Source organism: Scardinius erythrophthalmus (assembly GCF_964197995.2).
Source record: "Scardinius erythrophthalmus genome assembly, chromosome: 13".
Lineage (NCBI taxonomy): Eukaryota > Metazoa > Chordata > Actinopteri > Cypriniformes > Leuciscidae > Scardinius > Scardinius erythrophthalmus.
This window is the reverse complement of record NC_138233.1, coordinates 14,146,403-14,172,951: the sequence shown is the minus strand read 5'-3', so window position 1 is coordinate 14,172,951 and position 26,549 is coordinate 14,146,403. Positions and strand designations below refer to the sequence as shown.

General features: G+C 37.5%; 1 protein-coding gene across 1 annotated transcript; it reads left to right on the top strand.

Moving 5' to 3' along the window:
- On the top strand, positions 1–22,268 carry slc7a11 (solute carrier family 7 member 11). Its single transcript, XM_081381985.1, has 12 exons — positions 1–343; positions 7,981–8,107; positions 13,279–13,394; positions 13,514–13,639; positions 15,262–15,361; positions 15,439–15,483; positions 15,596–15,719; positions 16,344–16,447; positions 17,462–17,558; positions 17,981–18,130; positions 20,627–20,804; positions 21,131–22,268. Exons 1-12 carry the CDS (start codon positions 58–60, stop codon positions 21,184–21,186), a joined length of 1,509 nt encoding a protein of 502 aa, XP_081238111.1. The 5' UTR covers positions 1–57; the 3' UTR covers positions 21,187–22,268.
- Positions 22,269–26,549: the final 4,281 nt, after the last annotated feature.

Genomic DNA, 26,549 nt, shown 5'->3' with positions numbered 1-26,549 from the left:
ACACTACACTGTGAGTGAGAGAGTCAATGTGTGTGTGTTTGTGAGTGAGTGAACAAGATGCCCAGAAGGACTGTGTCAGTTCCCTATCCCAACGGGGATCCGACTCCGAGTCATTTTGGAGAGAAAGACCCTCTCGAATCAAATGGAGCCCCCCACGCCGGAGCCCCCAAGGAGAAGGTGGAACTGGGGAAGAAGGTGACCCTGCTCCGAGGAATCTCTATCATCATTGGGACGATCATTGGAGCGGGAATATTCATCTCTCCGAAGGGAGTTCTGAAGAACTCTGGCAGTGTGGGAATGTCACTGGTGGTGTGGATTGCCTGTGGGATTCTCTCTCTTTTCGGTGAGTGTCACACATAACATAGCTGAACATATGCAAACATGAGTGTGTAAACATGTGCATATGCTCTCACACACAGGCTCACATTCGCATTATCTTTTTCCACACACGATTCAGTTTTAACAAATGATCTCATCCACTCACCTGGTACAGATTTCTTTTTTAGTTCTTAGTTCCTGATGTAATCAACAGTTGGATTTTAATTAGATTCTGAGGAACTGTACAGACTATTTCTTAACCATTTGTTTGCGAATTTTGAAATTGTGGCTAACAGCACCACTGATGTCACAATCATTCATGATGACACAACACTTTACTCACTGAAAGGAAATGAGTGTTGTTAAAAGGATTGATGACTCCAAAATGGAAATTCTGTCATTTACTTTACTCTCATGACATTCCAAACAGGAGACATTTAGCAGGTTTCAGCTGTTCTCGGTTACACTTTTTAAGGTGTCATTGTTACAGTGTAATTATATATTTAAGTGTAACATTAATTAACTACATGTACTTACTATAGAGTTAGGGTAGGATTAGGATTTGTCAGTTGCATGTAATATGCATAATTATTACTATGGTAAGTACATGTAACATATGTAACAGGGACACTGTAAAATAAAGTGTTACCCTGTTCTCTTCCACACAATGAAAGTGGATTGGGACAAGGGGCTGTCCAAAATGACAAAAAGGCACCATAAAAGCAAGTTTCCTGATACCATTTGTTAGCATCGTGTGAAGAACAGAGTGAAACTTAAAGGGGTCATATAATGGTACATGCACTTTAACAAGTTGATTGTACTGAAATGTGTGTTGGCAGTGCCTGTACACAACCATCATAAAATGATAAAAATCCATCCAGTGTTTTTTTTTAAATCTTCTTATATGTTTTCCCCCATCTCAAATCAAGCCGTTCGATTTTGTGACGTGTGATTGTTGATTGACAGCAGCGTTTCAACACAGACCCGCCCTCGCTTGTGAGCGAGCTGTCAATCATAGTCCGCGCGGACCGGCGCGGTCATTGTTGATACGCTGGAGCACTGTCTATGAGCAGAATGGCATCTAAGCGATTGTGGTGTTCTTTTCTTGGGTGTAATAACGAACACAGCAGTCATTTCGATGTTCCTAAATCCGAACCGCTGAAGACGCAGTGGCTGAGTTTGTTTTCGAAGGGAATATTCCCCACGATCAACGTCAATGCTTTCATGTTTGCGCGAATCATTTCACACACCAGACTGCTTTACAAACGAGGGTCAGTAACGTTATAAAGCTGGTTTTGCTAAGAAGCTGCTCCTGAAAAAAGGATCGGTACCAACTATTCGTGTTCCTGCTGCACCTCCAGAATAACTGAAGTGAGTGTAACGTTTTATTAACCTTTATACTAATGTTTATATTAATCTTTGCAAATCGCTTGCTTGATTGGTTATTGTGTTATTGTGTTACAAACGGTGTAGGCACATAACAGAGGGGCGGGATGAGCAAAGCTCATTATCATTTAAAGACGCATGCACAGGCGTGCTGAAAACAGAGCTGTTTTTGACCAGGTAAAATTAGTGTTTTTTTACAATACTAATGATAATTTTTAATTAAAGTATATTACAAACTTTTAATTTAGACCCTAAAGAATCATATTAGCTTGTACAAAAATGGCATTATATGACCCCTTTAAGACAGGATTTACTAAAGTCTTGACTTGAATATTCAGCTAAACTTCTGCTTTTGTATTCTACAGCAAGAAAAGAAAGTCACACAGGTTTTAAAGACATGAGGGTGAACATTGTAAATGATGGCAGAGTTCTATTTTTTTGGGTGAACTAAGGTTCATGTTGTCTGTGCACTCTAACACCTGCTTACTGTCATTTATTTTATTATAAGAGTATTTGAGTATTTGTTTAATTTGTTAACACAATGATTTCCAAACATTTTTTGTTAGGCCTAAAATATTAACTTGAAATACCCCCTGAAATTTTAAGTGAATATTTCATTAATTTAAAGACCCCCTATGGTGAAAATCAAGTTTTTAATGTTGTTTAGCCTATGTATATGTGGTGTTTTTATGCTTTAAGACAAACCATGTGCAAATACATAAGTCAGCACCATTGCTGAGTATTTTCTCCTAAAAAGAAAAGAAAAGAAAGTCTCAAAAATGCAGTTTGAAATCATGGGCGTTTCTTACATCAGAAACTACCCTGTAACCAATCACGTCAACGTGCGGGCAGGCTTTAGCATATCATTAACTATGACCGCTCTGAAGCAGGGGAGTCTAAAGAGAAGCTAGGTTCTTCTGGTATATTTTTCTGTTGATATGAAAAATCATGTACATTTAGTAATATAGCGGGTGAATTGTATATGATGTATGTAATGATGTTATGATGAACTTATATGCCTTTCTCCACTGACGTTTTAAGTTGTTCAAAGCATGTATGCTGATCTTTAGAAGGCAGACACAGATGGTGAACAGGACAAACACGGTTTGTTTAACATTAGCAACACATTTTTAGCTGTTTGATAGTCAAGCAAAAGGCTAATCATATTAATTACCATTATGTATCCGATGTTGTAAAGGGTGATAACATTGTGCAATAATATTGTTCAAACAAAGCAAGGGTATAGAGTATTCAAACTATTTTAAGGTACGAATACATTGTTTTTTCACTGGAAAAAACTTTTAAAATGTAATTTTGGTGATCAAAGATGAGTTTTATAAAAAATAAAATGACTACAGGATGAGTTTAACAACACGTACATGTTCACAGTTCTCGGATGTTGGTTAATGGTTACATGACTGACATGCAGATAAACAAAATATTTTATTTTTTGGTCACACTTTAAAATTCACATGCGATCACTAAACAGTGCAGCGAGATCCAGTGAGAAGCATTCGAATTTTGCACAGATGTCTCCAATACAAACATATCACTTGTTGATGAAAGCCAGATGAAACCTGTGCTAACAGCGCTGTGTGTGTGTGCATTCTCAGCAACACTGACACTGAAAACAAGAGAAACACTGTGAAAACAATCCAGTTAGCATACTTTTCAATTCACAAATCACAAACATTTACCATAGATTTACAGTAGTAACACTACTGTAAACATGGCATTGTGGCAGAAACATGGGATATTCATATAGAATTTTATTATTATTATTTATATTATTAACATAGACATGTATTAAATATTAAGGGAGTAATAAAATATAGGGCAAATTACAGAAACGAATGGTTAAGAGTAGAGCTCAAACTCAGAAATAATATTACAGTTTTTCTCGATTGCTTAAACACATTTCTTGAAACTATGCCTCGTATTCTCAAAACTATAAACAAATCCTATAAAACGTCTCACCCAATTCCCCAAACATCCTATTTTCAGGTCAAAATGAAGCTCCAGACTCAAAACCATTCACTCTTGCTGAAAAACCAAACTTTGCCCTCAGACAGCAAACACAAGCCCTCAAAATCACACACACTACAACATAGTCAAACACACTGGTGCAATAAATTCAACACAACATTTCCAAAACTGGTAAGTTATGTTGCTTGTGGTTCCCCCCCATCACAAACCTTTTCACATGATGAACACAAAACACACAACCAGTGGATACATTGGCACATTTTTATTCATACACTGAAAACACACACAAAAATATTTTTTTTTTCCTGTTTTACTCTTTTTTTTTACTCTCTCCTCTAATTTTTTTTTTATATTTACTTACAGTAAGATGTGTGTGACCAACATATGACAGTAAAAGAGCACACACAAACCATATTCTAATATGGAATTCGAATTGTATTGGAATGGTAAAGAGTGTTGGGACTTGACAGGAGGGTCTCCTCAAGGATACAGTATGATGGATACGTCTAAGAATGTTCCACATGTGGTTGAAATACCATCATTTGCCTAGAAAGATAACATTCTGGGAGTCAAGACTATAAAGGAGAAAGAATGCCCTCCCTTCACTGTCACACTCTGTGTCACTCTCTGTGACTGTACGACTGCTGGCCTTTTCTTGCAAGAAAATAAACCTCATCAAAGACTATTGGAAATGTTTGTCTCTTATTCAGTGATAGAATTTTGTTTGCCACCACACCTCCCTGAAGGTTCTCGAGGCGACGGTAAAGCGACTCAAATTTGGCCTTACTCGTAGCCGAGCCTCCCTCATAGTCACACCATTGACAAAGACATGGGCAACTAGAGTGGCTTGAATTCCATCTGAGACTGCTCGTCTTCTTGTCCTTGCCCTTCCTCCTCCTCATTCTTATCCCTCTTCCTTCATGTCTTTCTGGATCCATTGTTCCAAAACGCAATAAACTGATTTGGGCCCTTTTATATATCTATTGAAGGATCTGATTGATGTGTGTTAAATTTTGACTCTTAGTGTTTCCACTTGGGTAATTGTGTGCTAACTGAGCTGAAGCTGTGCTGACTTGAGTGAACAATTTTGAATGCTAGTGCTTTCTAAACTGACAACATGGTCAAGGCAATGAGAAATGAAGGGATTTGTGTGTAGAGTTTTGCAGTGACAGTTCAACAAATCTGACTCATGTGTCAAAACAGGGAATAGTGTTTATAGTTTAGTGAAATGGGTGTGCTTTTTGATAAATGGCGTTATGGTTTTGAAATTTTAGTTCAAATGCCTGGTTATAGTGTTTAAGCAATCGAGAAAAACGTTGAAATTTTGTACCTATACCGACTAAGCTACTGAAAGAGATGCTTCCAGAGGTCATAGATCCTCTTCTTAATATCATTAATTCATCTTTGTCATTAGGATACGTATCAAAAACTTTTAAGCTGGCTATGATTAAACCGCTTGTTAAAAAAACTTGATCGTACAGAATTAGTCAATTACAAGCTGATCTCGAATCTACCTTTTCTGTCAAAGATACTAGAAAAGGTGGTATCCTCACAACTATGTTCCTTTTTAAAAAAAAATTATATCTGCAAGGATTTTCAGTCAGGATTTAGACCGTACCATAGTACTGAGACAGCTCTCATTAGAGTTACAAATTATTTGCTCTTATCATCCGATCGTGGTTGTATCTCGCTATTAGTGTTACTCGATCTGAGTGCTGCATTTGATACTATTGACCACAATATTCTTTTAAATAGACTCAAAAATTATGTTGGCATTAGTGGAATTGTATTAGGATGGTTTAAATCATACTTATCTGACCATTATCAGTTTGTAGCAGTAAATGAAGACATGTCTCATCAATCACAAGTTCAGTATGGAGTACCACAAGGCTCAGTACTAGGACCGTTGCTGTTTACTCTGTACATGCTACCCTTGGGAGAAATCATTAGCAAGCATGGAATTAGTTTTCACTGTTATGCTGATGATACTCAGCTCTATATTTCTTCACGCCCTGATGAAACTTACCAATTCACAAAATTAACGGAATGTATAGCTGATATAAACAATTGGATGACTAGTAATTTCCTACTACTTAATTCTGAAAAAACAGAGATTCTAATTATTGGACACGTAATAACCTAGAATACTGTCTAACACTTGATGGCTGCTCTGTCGAGTCTTCGTCGTCGGTTAGGAACCTGGGTGTGCTCTTTGATACCAATCTTTCATTTGAAAGTCACGCATCTAGTATATGTAAAACCGCATTTTTCCATCTTAAAAATATATCTAAATTACGTCATATGCTCTCACTGACAAATGCAGAACAATTAGTTCATGCGTTCATGACATCAAGGCTAGATTATTGTAATGCTCTTATCACCCATAATAGTAATAGCATTACAATAATCTAGCCTTGATGTCATGAACGCATGAACTAATTGTTCTATTGAGATCTCAAAATTCCGGCCGGTTGATAATACCTAGAATATCAAAATTGACTGCTTTTGGAACAGTCTTCCCAACATTGTCCGGGAAGCAGACACACTCTGTCAGTTCAAAGCTAGACTAAAAACAAATCTCTTTGAGAACTTAAGAGTTTCCTTTTAAAACGGTGTCGTGTTAGCGGCCCCTAAGTCAATAACTAATGATCGTTGCGACGGAAGTGAATCAATCAAAGCTAACTTTAGCTGGACAATAACTTTATTCTAGAGCCACTATAAAGCCAAAACAATCTCTGTTACTTTAATTTCCTATTATCACTGTAAAGCCGCTTTGGAACAATCTACATAGTTAAAAGCGCTATATAAATGAAGATGACTTGACTAAATTTTACCCTTTAAAAATTAGGTTGTTAAAAATGTACAAATGTTACTGTTTGTGTTAGTGAAAATAAGTTTACATCTGCGTCCCAACTCAAGCTACTGTCACGTGCATTTTCAAGAGACTAAACATGTAGGCTAATATATATAATATATATAATAAAGAAATCCAGCCCCACAGTAGTGTCCATAACATTGAATCTGGCCCACTTTAAAAATTATGTTACACCTCTGGATTAAGGGATGTAGAATATGGTCATCCAGAATAAGGCATTATTATGTGTTTTATAAGTACTAATAAACAGCCAACAACCTAGTAATATGCATGCTAATAAGCAACTAGTAAATAGTGAGAATTGGACTATATTTGGACTATATTGTATTGTATATTGTAACTATAAAGGTATACCCAATTTTTAAGGAAGTGTTTTATTTTGATTGTTTTTATTTTAAAATCTTTTTTTTTTTTATTACATACTTGCATGATTTAACTAATTGGCTTTTCATCAACTCAAGAACCCAAATGTTTCTCGAACTCCACTATAAGTTTCGATATAAACACTATTTTGAACAGTAATTCATTACATTAAAAAAAGATATTCGGCAAGCAAGAATTTCAGGCTATGCGTGAAGAACCTGATCAGAAGGCCCCACAAATGCCTAATGTGTGTGTCCGTGCACAATAGAGGCTGATATTGTCTTACGGCGCACTTTGATGGTGAGGAGAGCGCGGTCTGACACCATGGAGGTTGATGGCTTTGTGTATGTGTCGAAGAAGAATTAGTTTGTGTATAAGAAGAGCATTGTTTGACAGTTTGTTTATTCATGTGTATACCAGGAGTCATTTCACACTTGTCAGCTTTCTTTTGTGTGCTGCAGCCCACATGCTTTGAGTAAAAGCTGAGCTGCCCATTAAAAAAAAAAAAAAGTCCATTCATCCACAATTTCTCTCAGTTGAAATCTACATTCTGATCTCTCCTGGTGGGCCTTGTATTTTAGAGCTGTCTTTACATTTACCTTTTGAAGCTCACAAGTCAAGGGCTGCGAATGAAGAAGGGCTTTGATTTGAACAGAGTATTCATTAAAATGTTAAAATGCACAGAACTATAAAGAGCTTGTGTTGTGTAACTGCACTCTCTGAGAGAGAACAGATGGTCTTAATGAACCATGTGCCTATATATATATATATATATACTGTATTTATATATATATATATATATATATATATATATATATATATATATATATATATATATATATATATATATATATATATATATATATATATATATATATATATATATTGCATGTCCCTAATAGGGTTGCTTTGCAGGTGTTGTGTAAATCGTGCCACCTTTCTGAATAGTTATGGCACTCGCTCTCCACGACTTGCCTTTGTCCAGCCACTGTTACCTAATTTTGCTAAAGTATAAAGTTATTCGGCTAGCTCTTCCTTTTTGTCCTTTTCAGGTGCTCTATCATATGCTGAGCTGGGTACCTGTATTAAAAAGTCTGGTGGCCATTACACGTACATTCTGGAGGCATTTGGTCCACAAGTGGCTTTTGTGCGATTGTGGGCTGACATGATTGCCATAAGGTCAGTAAATCCTTATTCATCTTCTGTCTTCATTGACAGGTCTCTGGGGTACTGCCAGAATAAACAAACAAAATCCCTTAAACGCCTCAAATAAACACAAGCAAAATCTGCCCGATGAAGGTTTTCTCTCAATATTACTGCTGGGCTCCAGTAGGCATGGAATAAAAACCAGAGATAAAGTGCTTTATGACAATGAACAAGCCATTGTGGAGGCTCTCATGCAAAGGATCAAGGGCTGGATTCAGTCCAGGTTAAAAGAGTACAAGAGTTACAAGAGTAACATCTGTAGAAGTGCACAAAGTGCACAAAGTGTACAGTACACTGTACAAGGAATGCGCATGCGTCGCGTCTGAGCGCGTTGTTGTCTTTGGAGCTCCATCGATTGATTTATAATTCTTGATTTCTCTTTAAACTCACTTACAACGAACATTTTCTATTTCTCTCACCTCATAGTTACAACGCGGATTGTTGAGCAGACGCGTCTCAAGCCTAGTGATCCAACGCTGGATACTCTTATAGGTTACGTCCGTGGATCACGGCTGAACGCGTCTACTCTACACCCGTACCCGTAAAAAGACGGATTATATCCAAGACTTAAGCCATAAATTAGTATTAATATTGATAGCATCACTGGTAGCGTCGTTGCTAACTTAACTTACTGTCCATCTGTTAAAATGGCGAATATATCAAATGTAAGTAGTTTACCTTTTGGTGCAGGTGAGGACACATTTGAGCTGCACGCGGTGCAGTCTGAGCTGGAAGCTGTTGAGAAACAGATCCACGACCTTTTAGTGAGAAAAGCCGAGCTGATAGACCGGCGGTTAGCTCTTGAAACATCGCACGCCGAGGCACACAAATCAGAGACTAACGTTACTAACCCGATGACTCCGACCTCGTCTACTCCGTGCGTTCCTCAACATCAGTCCCGAACGTCGAGGTCGCGATCAGCCATGGTCTCGTTCACCCCGGCTCCAACATGCCATCACGAAGCCTGGATTTTTCCGCAGCGGAAGACGCGAGCCAGGTCTAGACCAAGAAAACTCTCTCCGACCCTCCCGGTTTTCGAGATATCCACACAAAACCGTTTCTCCCCTCTTCGCGAAACAGAACGCGATGCTGTGATCATCGGCGATTCCATCGTTCGACACGTACACGCTACGTTAAATAAAAGTAAGGTGCATAATCACTGCTTTCCTGGTGCTCGTGTTTCTGAAATCGCTGCTCACGTTCCCGAGATTCTGAACGAGCGCGTCGGAACTGTGGTCCTTCACGCGGGAGGGGCAGACATCAGACTGCGCCAGACGGAGGTTCTGAAGAAAGACTTCAGGAATCTGATCGATACGGTACGCAGCACATCGCCTGATATAACGATTATTGTGTCAGGACCGCTTCCCACGTACCGACTAGGTCATGAAAAGTTTAGTAGATTATTCGCGCTAAATGAATGGTTAATGTCATGGTGCAATGAGCAGAAACTGCTCTTTGTAAATAATTGGAATCTGTTTTGGGAGCGTCCTAGGCTTTACCGTGCTGATGGCTTACACCCAAGCAGATTCGGATCGGATCTTCTGTCAGATAACATCTCCAAAATGTTAAATACCTTTTGACTAGTAACCAAAAGTCCAAATCATAGTCTCTGCTGCACCAATTTAACTGATATAAATAGTGTAGAACATTGCATAGAAACTGTGTCTATTCCTCGTTTAGTGAGATCAAATAATAAATCTACTGCAGGATCTAGAAAAAATCTAATTGTTATTAAACCAGAAAATGTTGCTATTGGTAATCAAAAACAATTTCTAAAGCTAGGTCTTCTAAACATTAGATCACTCACACCTAAGGCAGTTATTGTAAATGAAATAGTCACAGATAATAGCTTCGATGTACTTTGCCTTACTGAAACCTGGCTTAAACCAAATGATTATTTCGGTCTAAATGAGTCTACTCCATCAGGATACTCCTATAAGCACGAGCCCCGTCTTAATGGTCGTGGCGGCGGTGTTGCAACAATCTATAGAGATTTTCTCAATGTTACTCAGAAAATGGGTTATAAGTTTATTTCATTTGAAGTACTTGTACTAAATGTTACGCTCTTAGATGTTCGAAAAACATCCCTATTATCTCTAGCCTTGGCTACCGTATATAGACCGCCTGGGCCTTACGCTGATTTCCTAAAAGAGTTTGCAGATCTTCTCTCAGACCTATTAGTTAACTTCGATAAAGCACTAATTGTTGGAGACTTTAATATCCATGTAGATAATCAAAATGATGCGTTAGGGGCTGCGTTTACAGATTTATTAAACTCCTTTGGGGTCAAGCAAAACGTTACCGGACCAACTCATCGATTTAATCATACACTCGATTTAATTATATCACATGGAACCGATCCAACCGATATAAATATCATTCCACAAAGTGACGATGTCACTGACCATTACATGGTAACTTGCATATTACGTACTCCTGTAATATATCATGCTGCGCCGCGTTATCGATTAGGCAGAACAATCCTTCCATCCACCATAGATCATTTTTCAAATAGCTTATTGGATCTGTCTCAGCTGCTCAGTGAACCCAAACAAACAGATGAACTTGAGGAATTAACTAGCACTATGAGCACCATTCTCTCTGGATCATTGGATATTGTTGCGCCCATTAGATTAAAAAAGGTCAGAGAGAAAAGTAAAGCACCATGGTACAACAATACTACGCGTGTTCTAAAGAGAGAAACCCGTAATTTAGAGCGTAAATGGAAACAAACTAACTTAGAGGTCTTTAGAATCGCATGGAAAGACAGTATGTCACGTTATAAAAAGGCCCTAACAGCGGCCAGGGCTGAGCACCTCCGCAAACTAATAGAAAACAACCATAACAATCCTAAGTTCTTATTTAACACCGTGGCGAGACTAACAAATAAACAGATGTCTCCTGAACAAAATATTCCATTACAGTTTAGTAGTAATGATTTCATGAAGTTCTTCACTGAGAAAATAGAAAACATCAGAACCACAATTGTAAACGTTCAATCCTCAATCGCGCCTTATAATTCAGCCTCATTTATCACCCCGCAAGAACAATTACAGTGCTTTACAACTATAGAACAAAAAGAGTTAAATAAACTTTTTACTTCATCTAAAACAACAACATGTTTACTAGATCCTATACCAACTAAACTATTGAAAGAAGTGTTACCTGTAGTGGAAGAGCCTCTCCTCAATATTATTAACTCGTCTTTATCTTTAGGTTATGTTCCAAAAACATTTAAACTGGCAGTTATAAAACCTCTCATTAAGAAACCATTTCAAATCTACCTTTTATGTCTAAAATACTAGAAAAAGTTGTGTCCGCTCAACTGGGCTCTTTCTTACAAGAAAATGACGTCTATGAAAAGTTTCAGTCTGGGTTCAGGCCGCATCATAGCACTGAAACTGCGCTCGTTAAAATCACAAATGATTTACTTTTAGCTTCTGACCAAGGCTGTATCTCAATATTAGTTTTACTTGATCTTAGTGCTGCGTTCGATACTATAGATCATACAATACTCTTAGATCGATTACAAAATTATACTGGTGTTCAAGGACAAGCATTAAGCTGGTTTAGATCGTATTTATCTGACCGCTACCATTTTGTTTATTTAAATGGAGAAAAATCTATCATAACTCCAGTAAACTATGGAGTGCCGCAGGGATCTGTGTTAGGCCCTCTATTATTCTCAATATATATGCTGCCACTTGGAAATATTATAAGGAAACATGGAATTAGTTTCCATTGTTATGCTGATGACACTCAAATCTATATTTCATCACGGCCGGATGAAAACGCTAAATTATCCAAATTGACAGAGTGTGTTAAAGATATAAAAGATTGTATGACGCGTAATTTTCTTTTATTAAATCCAGACAAGAAAGAGGTACTACTTATCGGTTAAAAAAAAAAACACCCACAAAACCTCTCACAATACAACTTTAACATAGTAGGATGTCCTGTTACTTCATCCTCTACAGTAAAAGACCTGGGTGTTATATTAGACTGCAACCTGTCTTTTGAAAATCATATTTCATATGTAACAAGAACAGCCTTTTTCCACCTTAGAAACATTGCTAAGCTACGTAATATGCTATCTGTTTCTGATGCAGAAAAGTTAGTTCATGCATTCATGACTTCGAGACTAGATTACTGTAATGCGTTATTAGCCGGTTGTCCTGCATCCTCAATAAACAAGCTACAGTTAGTCCAAAATGCCGCCGCTAGAGTTCTAACTAGATCAAGAAAATATGATCATATAACACCGATTTTATCATCACTACATTGGTTACCTATAAAGTCCCGTATTAATTACAAGGTATTGCTACTGACTTATAAAGCCCTAAACGGCTTAGCTCCAGTCTATTTAACGGATCTTCTATCGCCCTATAATCCATCGCGCTCTTTAAGGTCACTAAATTCGAGGCTTTTGGTCATACCTAGGATATCCAGATCCACCAAAGGAGGGAGAGCATTTTCACATTTAGCACCAAAACTCTGGAATAGTCTTCCGGATACTGTTCGTTGCTCAGACTCGCTCTCCCAGTTTAAAACTAGATTAAAGACGCATCTCTTCAGCCAGGCATTCATATAATACTTTTAATCTTACAGTTAAATCCGACCTCTAGCTTTTTTTTTTTAATCTTACAGTTAAATCCGACCTCTAGCTTATAAACGCCAGAGGAGAACTGGCCCCCGACTGAGCCCGGGTTCTCCCAAGGTTTTTTTTTCTCCATTAGGTCACCTGATGGAGTTTTTCGGTTCCTTGCCACTGTTGCCTTTGGCTTGCTCAGTTGGGGATATTTAATTTAATTAATCAATCAACGATACTATTGATCAGCATTACCAAACGTAGACGTTCCACTAGAAACAAACATTGATGTATTGTTCTAATTTATTGCTGTGAAGCTGCTTTGATACAGCCTGTGTTGTGAAAAGCGCTATATAAATAAACTTGACTTGACTTGACTTGACAAGTGAACTGGTTCACTGATTATAACAGAAAAATGCAAGAAAAGAGGTTCTATTACAATCATGATTTATCACATAGATTGTTCTACCTTACTTTGGAACAGTGTTTTACGAGAGATTACATGATGTCCAGTACAGTACACTGAGTGCTCAGAGTTAATTTTCTCATCTTGAAGACCTGCAGGTTTTGCTGTGACCGCTCTGGCATTTGGCCGCTATATTTTGGAGCCCATCTTCATGCCATGTGGAGTTCCTGAGACTGCCATTAAATTGGCCACAGCAATCGGATTCAGTAGGCTTTTTGGCTAAGTATTTTGGCTGCTTGATTACAGTATGTATATACCATCTTTATGGCCTGGTTTATGTGTTCCATACTAATTTTGAGATAATGTATATTCCTTTTCATCGCAGCCATGGCAATGTATCTAAACAGCATGAGTGTAACCTGGACTGCCAGAATCCAGATCTTCCTCACGTTCAGCAAGCTGCTCGCATTCGCCATTATCATTGTTCCAGGATTATACCTACTCTTCAAAGGTATTTAGTTTATATTATGCTTCTGGCTTCTTGAATAAGAGTTAAATGCACGAAATGCAAATATTATATATATATATATATATATATATATATATATATATATATATATATATATATATATATATTTGCGTATTGATGCTGATATATATATATATATATAAGAACAGCATTTTATTTGAAATAAATCTTTATATATATATATATATATATATAGGTATGATATGTTTTTTTTTTTTAAGTGATGATGTTTAAGTCTAACAGTTGAAGGACATCTGAATTCTCTAATTTCTCCATGAGGACACAAGGAACGAGGAGTGAGGAAGCTTCCAGAGAAGCTATGAGTGAGGATGCACAGGTGTATCCTAGGATTCCTATGCGGAATTCTTTCTTCCCCTCACATCTGTTGCAGTTTAAATAAACCATACATCTCACATATTTCAACAGAGCATCTTGCATTTTAATTATTAAAAAAAATGAAGCCAAATAAAAGACCAACATCCGACTAGAGCCAACGGTGTGGAACATACTGGAAAAACTAAGTCGGATATCGTTCAAAAACGGCCCGGCGGCCGACCGTGTGCTTGGTGTGTCTCTGGCTTAAAGGGGGGTGGAGCTGAGTGGTGAGGAAAGGAAGCCAGGAAAGGAAATGAGGAAGCACAAATTACAAATGAGAAGCACCTAAGATGTTCACTTCTGGCAGATCCATAGACCACAATGCACCATGAGTGTGACGTCACAGCAGATCGAGCTTAATTTAACGCCCCACACAACTCAAGAAAATGATATTGGCATTATTTTGACGTTTAATCGCATTTAATACTTGTTGTAGCTACCTTAAGCTGACTGTTTTTTTTAACACAGTTATAGTTTATTGTATTGTCATTTTTGTTTGTGTATTTTTTTTTAATTATATTTAATAGTTTATATATATTTTTTAACAGCCCAAGCATACATACAGACCTAAATGGTGCATAAAACAAATTCATAAGGAAAGAATAATTAAAATAATAAATCAGTTCCATAGCAGCTATATTCCAAGTGATCAAGGTCTTAAGGCGTTCCATTTCAAAATATTTCAAGGGTTCCACCTGTAGTGGGCACTCGTGCAACGTAAGCAATGACATACATCCGAGTGAACGAGACAGAGGGTATTTAGCGAGGGAATCTCATCATTTTTTTTATTAAACACAGCCCAGCTCTTCCTACTGATGTCACCTCAGGTTTCCCTTACTGGAAGCCCTGAGGAGACATAAACAAACTTTGCTCCTACTTACTTGAGTGAATGCAGCCTACATCTCCATGTGCGCACTACGAGTCCTCACCAGGTTAATTGACCCACACAGTGACATCATATCATTGACATGATGTGCAAATGAGTGGTAAGACCCTGATCACGCATTCCTTTTTTTTGGTGCCGCCCCCGTCAATATGCCGCCATGGACAATAGCCCATGTTGCCCACGCCTAAATCTGCCACTGACGACCATTGATTTTGATTAATAATAAAAATTAAGCTCCATCAACAGAAATAGGTTTGGCTCAGGGAAAACTAAAATTACAGAGAACATCAGTCTGTCTAAGCTTATCACAATGCTAATCATTTACCACTGGTTACGTCTGCAGGGGAAACCCAAAACTTTGAGAATGCATTTAAGGTCAACACAGTAGACTTATCAGGACTTCCTCTGGCCTTCTACTCAGGAATGTACGCCTATGCCGGCTGGTGAGTCCACCTTTTAATTCCACACAAATCCAATAATGCCGCATGCAGTGTTTGAATAAATTTTTGGCCTCTTACAGGTTTTACTTGAATTTTGTGACTGAGGAGGTGGAGAATCCTGAGAGGTTAGTGTTATAACAAATCTGATTTCTGTATGGACTGATGTTTAATTCAGCTGTTTCTAGCATGGCAAACCAAACGGCAGTGATGACTTAGGTGTTAATTTCCATTCCCCAGGACAGTGCCTCTTGCCATCTGCATCTCCATGGTGATAGTAATGATCTGTTACACACTGATAAACGTGGCATATTACACCGTGATGTCAGCAGAAGAGCTGTTAGCCTCCAATGCCGTAGCTGTGGTGGGTCACTCCCTGTCTGCTTCTACCTCAAAACTTCTTAATTTATTAAAAAATTCCAATTAAATTCAACAAATTCAATGAACACAATCCAGGATCCTATAGGTTTTTCATTGCAGCAGTAACTGGAACATTTAAGAAAGAGAGCCAGAAAAGGATACTAGTTTTATAAACGAGTTTAAGCAATTTGCAGTAGTGCCTGTAATAGTCAACACCTTCCTCCTCCACAAAGTAAATGTGATTACATAAAGCCAGTGGCTCTAAATGCCTGTCTGATTCTCAGCTGGAGTAATCATATATCTCTCACAAATAACTGACAGCAACAGAATACGTGCGCAGAGATCTCCTGCTAGGCTCTGAAATACTCTAAAAGCTTTCTCATCTCGTTAGACGTCTGTAATGCATTCATTTATACCCTGTTTCACTTTGCGTGTCCCTATACAAGCTCACTCTTATAGAAAATATAAAGCCTTTTTACTTCACTGATTATTCATAAACACAGACAAGTCTAAAAATTGAAGATCAATGTTGTTTTCCTATTTGTTTCACAAAATTAGTTCATCTTTCTCACTTCCATCCACTTTTCATCTCTTCCCTCTCTATCCATCTATCCGCCCTCCCCAACAGACTTTTGCAGAGAAGCTGATGGGAGACTTCTCAGTAGCAGTTCCCGTTTTTGTAGCTCTGTCTTGCTTTGGGTCCATGAATGGAAGCCTATTTGCCATCTCAAGGTGTGCATCTCAGTTTTGAGTCTCAGTTTACCTGATTTTTAAAAGGGTCAAACACAGAGCGATAAAGGTTATAGAAAAACTAGGAAACAAGCTTAATTAATTTAGGAATATGACACAAATTCATATGAATTAGCCACCAATTCACCAAAATGTAAAATACTTTAAGGGGTAGTTCACCCAAAAATTTATATTCTGTCATTAATTACTCACCCTTATGTCATTTCAAACCCCCAAGACATTCATTAATCTTCGGAACACATATGAAGATATTTTTGATGAAATCTGAGAGCTTTCTGTCCCTCCATTGGGAGCAACACAATTTACACATTCTTCAATGGTTTAAACTCAATTTTATGAAGCGACGTGAGTGCTTTGTTTGCACAAAAAAAAAAAAAAATTGACCTGCAATCCAGTAGGGGCAGCACCACAACGCATGCGTGTTGTGTTGACTCAAGACCGGAAGTTGACGTGCTTTGGATAATATTATTTTGTAAATATAGGGGTAAATTATGTTTTTTTTTTGGGCAAACAAAGCACTTGCGAGGTTAAACCACAATCACATGGATTACTTTAATGATGTCTTTCCTACCGTTTTGGACCTTGAATGTGTAAATTGCGTTGCTCTCAATGGAGGGACTGAAAGCTCTCTGACTCCACCAAAAAAATCTTAATTTGTGTTCCGAAGATGAAAAAAGGTCTTATGGGTTTGGAACAACATGAGGGTGAGTAATTAATGACAGAATTTAAATTTTTGGGTGAACTAACCCTTTAAGAATTGCCATGAGAGGGTGTTGAAAATTACACCAAGTATATGAACTTTATATTATTTTTCAAATGACCCAACAATTGTTGGTCACACAGTTAACTGATTTAGGCTTTGACACATTTTTAGTCTTTAGTTTCAAATCCTTTCAAATCCAAAGTTTCAAAATCAAAGAACATCAATTGTATGTCTTGGTTCGTATTTCTACAGTAGATGTTTTAAACGTTTTACATTTTGTTTCTCTTCCACAGAATGTTCTATGTCGCCTCTCGAGAAGGTCAGCTTCCTGAAGTTCTCTCTATGATTCACATACGCCGACACACGCCATTACCTGCTGTGATTGTCCTGGTGAGTCATAGACGCACACATGTCCCACTCAACGGTCACCTGTACTGATACTCCTGTTCAGCTGAACAAAACCGTTTGCAGCTATTTTGAAAGCTTCAAAATAAATACATATTACTTATGAAACTGACTTTTGTATGTGTTCCTAAAAGGAAAAAAATAAAATAAAATAAATATACTAATAAAAAATACAAAATGTTAATTTAAAAAAAAAAAAAATAATTATAATATGTATATATATTTACACACTGTATATAAAATATCCAAAAGTACTATTAATATTATTAAAAACATAATAACTGACTAACTAACTGACATATGCATAAACATTAACTCGCATAAATTATATAACATAACTTTTAATTTACTATACGAGTAATTTTCATGCCTGCACACCTTTCTAAAAGTGCTCGTCTTTCTTTCAGTATCCCATCACACTACTGATCCTCTTCCTAGGGGACATCTACAGCCTGCTGAACTTCATGAGCTTCCTACGCTGGTTCTTTATCGGGGTGGCAGTGGTCGGCCTCATCTACATGCGATTCACACGCCCTGATATGCCACGACCTTTTAAGGTGACCCTTTTTTTTCTGTTCTGGCAGCCTGTTACCTCATGTCTAACGCATCTCTAATGCAAATTATTAGTTAAATATCTAGTGGTTAAGAAAATACGGTAGATTTAATTCTAAGGTGTAGGTTAGCAGAGGTGAGGCAAGATTTGGAAAGCTATTGAGATCTCAGTTGTACTCTGTCACTTTGTTATGTTGTCCACTTAATCTTAAATTGCTTCAGGGGGCCTTTTTCTGGGATTGGTCAACTGGTAGTTACTAACTGTCGAATATATTGTGAAATAACCATGAACAAAATCATATCAAAATCAAGACATTTTTTGATCCATGAGGAACCGCTCTCTTTTATGTCTTATATAAGTATTTTAATTTGTTGTGATGAAAAAGTATAGCTAAACAAACTAGAACAGGTTGGGTTGAGTATAAACATGAAATTTAAATTCATGATATGGCCATGGATCCTTTTGAATAGGAAACTGAAGATTTTATAGATATCGCTGACAGTGGTCAAAACATTTAAAGTTGTTTAAAGTGTCCCTATTATGGTTTTTCAAATATTCCTTTCATGCAGTGTGTAATACAGCTGTTTGTGAATTTAAACGTTCTGCAAACTTCTAAAGTCGAAAGTGCACAATAAATATATTGTCTCCCAAAAGAAAGAATCGACTCAGAACCGCCTAAATGAGTCGTCTATAAATTGAATCCCACTGCATTCTGGTTCTACGTCACTAGAAAAGACATTTGTGTAATGTTGCACGTTGTCCGCTTGCGAACAACTTGTCACGCCCTCAAACATGACATTTTACTGACGACGGCTACTCAAATCTCGTTCAACACGGGATTCGTAAAACACTTGCTCTGGAAAGATGGGTAGGTACCCAGTTTATTGGACCAGCTTGCTCCTCAGAATCACAACCTGCAAGTATGAATAATTATTTTCTACCGGGTGTTTAAAATCCGGAATTTTGTTTAATATTTTATATTGTGTAAGTTTCTGGCTAACTCATGTTATTACTGTCTTACTGAAATAGTTCTACAAAATAGCTGTGGGCCAACTATTACCTAAAACTGTGTCTATTAAAGGTCCCGTTCTTCGTGATCCCATGTTTCAAACTTTAGTTAGTGTGTAATGTTTCTGTTAGAGCATAAATAATATCTGTAAAATTATAAAGCTCAAAGTTCAATGCCAAGCGAGATATTTTATTTAACAGAAGTCGCCTACATCGAACGGCCAGTTTGGACTACATCCCTCTACTTCTTTAATGACGTCAGTAGAACAGTTTTTTGACTAACCTCCGCCCACAGGAATGCTCCCTCAACTCTACCGAAATTCGTTTATGTACTTGCGCACTTCTAATAACTTACTGTTTACTCAGCTCTTACGGTGATTTTCTGAAGTAAAACTGACGCTTCATCTTTTGTGTGATGTACAATAAACTTTATTAAACTCATCAGTATATGTTTGATCATCATTCGGACCAGAAACAGCAGACTTGTAGGCTATTAATAAATAATGGATACATACAAGCAGATGACAAATACGTTATAATAACCGTAATTAAACTACTAAACTATACCTGATCCATATCCATACAGCACTCTGACTCTGTAGGCATTATTGTCCGACTCGAAATGAACACCGTCACTGAGAGTTTCTGATATTATCATCATTCCGTGAGATGAAATTGTCCTGAGAGACTGTGTGTGAGCTCATGAAGCTCCGCCCCCTGTGCCGTCCAGCAGCAGCTTATTTGCATTTAAAGGGCACACACTAAAACAGCGCGTTTTTCTGAGCCCCAAAAAAATGACAATTTAAACATGCTGTAAAAAATGATCTGTTGGGTATTTTGAGCTGAAACTTCACATACACACTCTGGGGCCATCAGAGACTTATTTTACATCTTGTGAAAAGGGGCATAATACGGGACCTTTAATGGAAACTGACTGTCAAGCTTCTGACAAGCGCTGTAAGCGGTTGGCCAATCAGAGCAGAGCAGGCTCACGGAAAGGAGCTTAGAGAGACTGATTTATCCGACAAATCGTTTGAGAATCATTGAAAAATGTGGTGGTGATGTACAATGTATATAATGAGAAAATGAAAGTTTTTTTTGACCTTTGATGCATGTAAACCTGTTGTAGGAGACCTCCAAAACTAAATTAGAAACCTTTAAAATAGCATAATAGGGGCACTTTAAAGGAAATTAAAATTCACACTCAAGACGCTCCAAACCCATTTGATTGTCTTCTGCAAAACACAATCTGTACAGGTCAAAAATAAACAGGTGTACTCTTCAAAAAGGGAACAAAAGCACCATAAAAATTATGAAAGTGGCCTACTCACTATATTCCAAGCCTTCTAAAGTCATATGATTTGAGAAACAGGCTTACATTTATACAGTACAGTCTCAACTGAAAAACACATGCAGTTTATTGCTCTTTCCAAACTCTACAGAACACCATACTTTTAATATCTAGTTATCTCTGTATTTTTCTCTTTCACAGGTCCCTATTATAATCCCTGCTGTTTTCTCCTTCACCTGTTTCTTCATGGTCTTCTTTTCTCTATATTCGGATCCAATTAATACTGGGATTGGCTTTGCCATCTCTCTCACTGGCATCCCTGCATACTACATATTCATCTACACCGAAAGAAAACCCAAATGGTTCCAGAAATTGTCAGGTCAGAGGTTACATAAATGCAAATGGCAAAAGGCAACAGTGTAAAACTTCTGATTTAGCTTTAAAGTCATTTTTTGTCTAGTTACTCATGAATGATTATTATAATGACTTTGCCATGCCAATTTTTTGTATTATATAACTGGTGGTATATACTCTTGGAAATATATTTTCTGGAAATTAATAAAAAGAACCTTATTATGCACAAACAATGGAACATATGGAAATTTATTCCATATCATATCACCTAGAATATGGTAATTTCATAAAATATGTGCTAATAATTAGTGAAGTTGGATTATTAATGTTTGTTTCCCTTGTGTTTTTCAGACTCTGTGAACAGATCACTACAGATCATCCTACAAGTGGTTCCTGCAGAGCACTGACCTTTATCCTTTTTTCTCTTTGCATGTATGTTTGGCTGTGTCTGTACAGTATCTGTAGTACTGTAGTTCTCAACAGGTGATGGGTCACGACCAAAGTCTGTTCTGATTGACAGCAGGGAGAAAACAATACTAAATCCAAATAATAAAATCAATTGAAGCAAAGCCAGTGTAGACCTATTTCAGTACATCAAAAAATGAGCAAAAACAAATCTCTGAAATGTCTCTGCCTCAGTCCACCTGAGAAAGAGATACAACACTGTCATTTCAACATATTCATCTTCCAATGCTGTGAAGAACCTAACGTGACTGACATAAAGTCCATGCATATCACCTGTGGTGTTTTAGAACCATGGCCACACATTCAATTTGCACTGCTATATCTTTATACACGTCAGTGTCATAGACGCCATAAGTGATTCCACTCGATGAGGGGTGACTCAGACAGGGATTTGGACATAATGTTACACTCTCCTCAATGGCTGAGGTATTTGAAATTCTGTTATACTGACATGACTGTACATGCAAACACTGAATAATGATTTCTTGTATGGTCTTGTCTGACCAATAGGTTACTTAGGACATATCACATACACTACAGTGATATTTTTGTATTACGCTACACTGGATAATCTGGTATTTTTATTGCCTATAGTGCTGTTTTATTGTACCATGCAGGAGAACTCCACAGTGCACTAATTTATGTTGATTATTGCTCCAGAATTGCCTTTTAACCATTTGACAACTTAAATACCCAATTCAGCTTGAAAATGTATTGTATTTATAATCAGTTTATTCCCAAATGAATTGCCAGTAATGATTTTGCACATTAACATTGTGTTTGAATACTGAATCACACACATATATAGTAGGACGCCTGCCTACTTGATTATGTCTCTGTTCAATAAAATCAGTATTATGTTATACTATTATGACTGTTTTAGATAATTCTACATTGACTGGTATATTTTTGTACGCATATTTCGAAAACTATACTGACTGCTACAGTAGAAACAACTTTTGTAAAGCTATGAGCAAACTTTGTATGACCAACTCTACCACATTAAATAAATCTATTTCCTTTTACCTCTGCTATTTTTTCAGAAAATGTTTCCATGATGTTGTTATATATGTTTAAACAGTGTGGAAAATAAATATTTGAACACCCTGCTATTTTGCAAGTTCTCCCACTTGGAAATCATGGAGGGGTCTGAAATTGTCATCGTAGGTGCATGTCCACTGTGAGAGACATAATCTAAAAAAAAAAAATCCAGAAATCACAATATATGATTTTTTAACTATTTATTTGTATGATACAGCTGCAAATAAGTATTTGAACACCTGTCTATCAGCTAGAATTCTGACCCTCAAAGACCTGTTAGTCTGCCTTTAAAATGTCCACCTCCACTCCATTTATTATCCTAAATTAGATGCACCTGTTTGAGGTCGTTAGCTGCATAAAGACACCTGTCCACCCCATACAATCAGTAAGAATCCAACTACTAACATGGCCAAGACCAAAGAGCTGTCCAAAGACACTAGAGACAAAATTGTACACCTCCACAAGGCTGGAAAGGGCTACGGGGAAATTGCCAAGCAGCTTGGTGAAAAAAGGTCCACTGTTGGAGCAATCATTAGAAAATGGAAGCAGCTAAACATGACTGTCAGTCTCCCTCGGACTGGGGCTCCATGCAAGATCTCACCTCGTGGGGTCTCAATGATCCTAAGAAAGGTAAGAAATCAGCCCAGAACTACACGGGAGGAGCTGGTCAATGACCTGAAAAGAGCTGGGACCACCGTTTCCAAGGTTACTGTTGGTAATACACTAAGACGTCATGGCTTGAAATCATGCATGGCACGGAAGGTTCCCCTGCTTAAACCAGCACATGTCAAGGCCCGTCTTAAGTTTGCCAATGACCATTTGGATGATCCAGAGGAGTCATGGGAGAAAGTCATGTGGTCAGATGAGACCTAAGTAGAACTTTTTGGTCATAATTCCACTAAACGTGTTTGGAGAAAGAAGAATGATGAGTACCATCCCAAGAACACCATCCCTACTGTGAAGCATGGGGGTGGTAGCATCATGCTTTGGGGGTGTTTTTCTGCACATGGGACAGGGCGACTGCACTGTATTAAGGAGAGGATGACCGGGGCCATGTATTGCGAGATTTTGGGGAACAACCTCCTTCCCTCAGTTGGAGCATTGAAGATGGGTCGAGGCTGGGTCTTCCAACATGACAATGACCCGAAGCACACAGCCAGGATAACCAAGGAGTGGCTCTGTAAGAAGCATATCAAGGTTCTGGCGTGGCCTAGCCAGTCTCCAGACCTAAACCCAATAGAGAATCTTTGGAGGGAGCTCAAACTCTGTGTTTCTCAGCGACAGCCCAGAAACCTGACTGATCTAGAGAAGATCTGTGTGGAGGAGTGGGCCAAAATCCCTCCTGCAGTGTGTGCAAACCTGGTGAAAAACTACAGGAAACATTTGACCTCTGTAATTGCAAACAAAGGCTACTGTACCAAATATTAACATTGATTTTCTCAGGTGTTCAAATATATCACATATAAATAAATAGTTAAAAAAATCATACATTGTGATTTCTGGATTTTTTTTTTTTAGATTATGTCTCACAGTGGACATGAACGATGACAATTTCAGACCCCTCCATGATTTCTAAGTGGGAGAACTTGCAAAATAGCAGGGTGTTCAAATACTTATTTTATATACACACACACATATACATACTGTACATACACCATGCGTATGTGCGTGCAAAATTTATTCTGCATATTCACAATAGAGTTTAGGTGTAAAACTGCTCAATACATTGACATTGCAATTATAGATTAATTATAGATTACACTTTACTCAGCTTATGCAAGTCAAAATTTAACATGAGCAGTTCTTCCCTGCAAGAATTACAATCAAATCCCATTCAAAAACTCAAAAAAGTGGTAATCTAGACCCTACGGTGTCCTGACATAACCTGACAGTGGTAAGAACATATTGGTGAATAGTGGGCTGTAGATTGGACATGACAGGAAATATAATGTTGAAAGTAGAAAATGTGTTCTTTTCACACTGTGAGGATTTTGATCAATGAACAGGTTTCACTTCACAGAATCTACTGTTGTAGAAAGAGACCAGTCAATGAAATAACAGTAGACATGTAAAACCCATCACACAGTGTTTGTGTGTGGGTAGATTGTTGGCATTGGAAGGGATCTAGGAGAAGAATGATTGATCCATTCCACTAGAATGATTGCATTACTCCTCTAATACCTCAACCGCTTACAGAGCCGTCCTAAGAAGATGAGAATATAGTAAGAAAGAAAAACAGAGATAGCTGAGGAAGAAAACATTACTTCACCCACAAAATCGTATCAACGCAAGTTCTAGTGTTATAGTCAGCACCAGTTTGTGTGTTTGTGTGTGTGTTGGCAGCACAAGGGGTCCCATATTGCAGGCAACAAAGCTCAAATGACTTTGTGAATAAGTTGAAGCTGGTGAACCAGGATCGAGTGCCATGATCATGGCACTGGCCCAAAACACTAAAACACACACACACACACACACGCAAACACGCTCGAGTGAACATATCCCTGCCATTGTTGGGCAAATGCCCAGTACAACGTCAAGAGAAGGCCAGCTCCAGGGATGGGCATAATGCCATTAAAACGAGGAGGCGCATATCTGCACAAACCAGTTCATTCACACAGTCTGAAGTTGGAGGTATACAGCTTGGTTAGTAGAGTTATACATTAAAAGATACACTTTTTATGGGATTTTAAGAGCAGGGAACCCTACAATCTTCACTGGAACTGAGAGCGAGATCAATAAGATCAATAAAAGAGAGAGAATGGGATTATTTGAAGGAATCAGAAGGGATTTTTTTTTAGCAAGTACACGTGCAGAATGATGGAACGTAGATGGAATGTGTGTACTGAATCAAACAAATCTGGACCGGACAATATATTGAGATAAATGGACTGAAACTATGGTGACAATTTTTTTTTTTTAATTTTCCTTCAATTTAATTTTTTTCTTTTTTTAAATGTTGTAATATATTTTTTTAAAACATTAACTATTTTCATCTGTCGATAGACATATATATATAAATAAATAAACAAACAAATGTGTGTGCGTATATATATATATATATATATATATATATATATATATATATACAGTATATATATATATATATATATATACAGTATATATATATATATACACTGTATATATACACACACACACACACGATTGTTTATTTATATTATTTCTGAATATACATCCCTCATTCATTAACAAGCACATTCATTCCAAGAGTGCATCTGAAAAAAAAAAAAAGTAAAAGTAAAATTAATACAGCATAACATTTTATTATTTTAGATTATATGTCATCTTTTCAACCATTTTCCCGCTGTCTCTCTTTCATCAGTTACTTGTGCAGTTCCAGCTGCTGTCACATGGGGGCGATAATGTAAAGCTCAACAATCAGGCCTCCACACATGAAAGAGCTAAGAAGAGGTTGTGTACTGTGAGATCTCCATCGATCAGTTAGACACAGCAGCTGCTGCTCACAACAACAAATAACTTTGGGATCTATAATGCATTTTCTAATCCGTGCATCTGCACACTCGTTCATCTCCGTGATCGGCTTCACGTTGAAGATCAACAGCTCCTTCGGTCCCTCCAGACAGGGTCATGATTCTGCCTGACAATAAGACAGTGGAACTGATTTACACTTTCCTGTACTCTCTTTTAAGACCTCTGGTTTCCTTCACATTTCAGACACTTTTACAGCTAATAAACCATCCATCCAGGGCCGTACCACAGACATGAAGAGGGACATGTTGCTTCCAATATTCAGATTAGTGGTTAATCAAAGTGGGTTTTTCAATGACCACTTGATAAATCTTGAATTTTTTGTTACATCCTTCCTTCAATCCATCCATCCAAACAGACAAATTTAAAATGCAGTTATCACTGCACAAGTGACCTAAGCCGTTGCACTACCATTTTGGACAGTGATCAAAAATGTACCAAAACATAGTTTTTCAAAGCTGACTCTCCAAAAGAAGAAGCCTGTTATTTTTAACTACGACAAAAGCAATCCTCCATAGTGGGTTTCTTGGAAGACTGGGATCTCATTTACATCAATTAAAGAAATGGGACATGAAATGAGAGGAGCAAGGCCCACGTTACATTAATTTGACAAACATGTATTTCCATGTGTAAAAATGCAAATGCATTCGTTATCTTGCACATAAGTAACTATATATCTACCAACTTAAATAGGAATATTATGGTATTATGAGTGTTTAGTGACAGTATGAAAAGAGATGCAGTCCAGGTGACTAAC

Coding starts and splice junctions, on each gene's coding strand:
- slc7a11 (XM_081381985.1), top strand. CDS start 58: ATGCCCAGAAGGACTGTGTCAGTTCCCTATCCCAACGGGGATCCGACT. Junction 13,640..15,261: donor ATTATACCTACTCTTCAAAG/GTATTTAGTTTA, acceptor TTACGTCTGCAG/GGGAAACCCAAAACTTTGAG. Junction 18,131..20,626: donor ATATGCCACGACCTTTTAAG/GTGACCCTTTTT, acceptor TCTCTTTCACAG/GTCCCTATTATAATCCCTGC.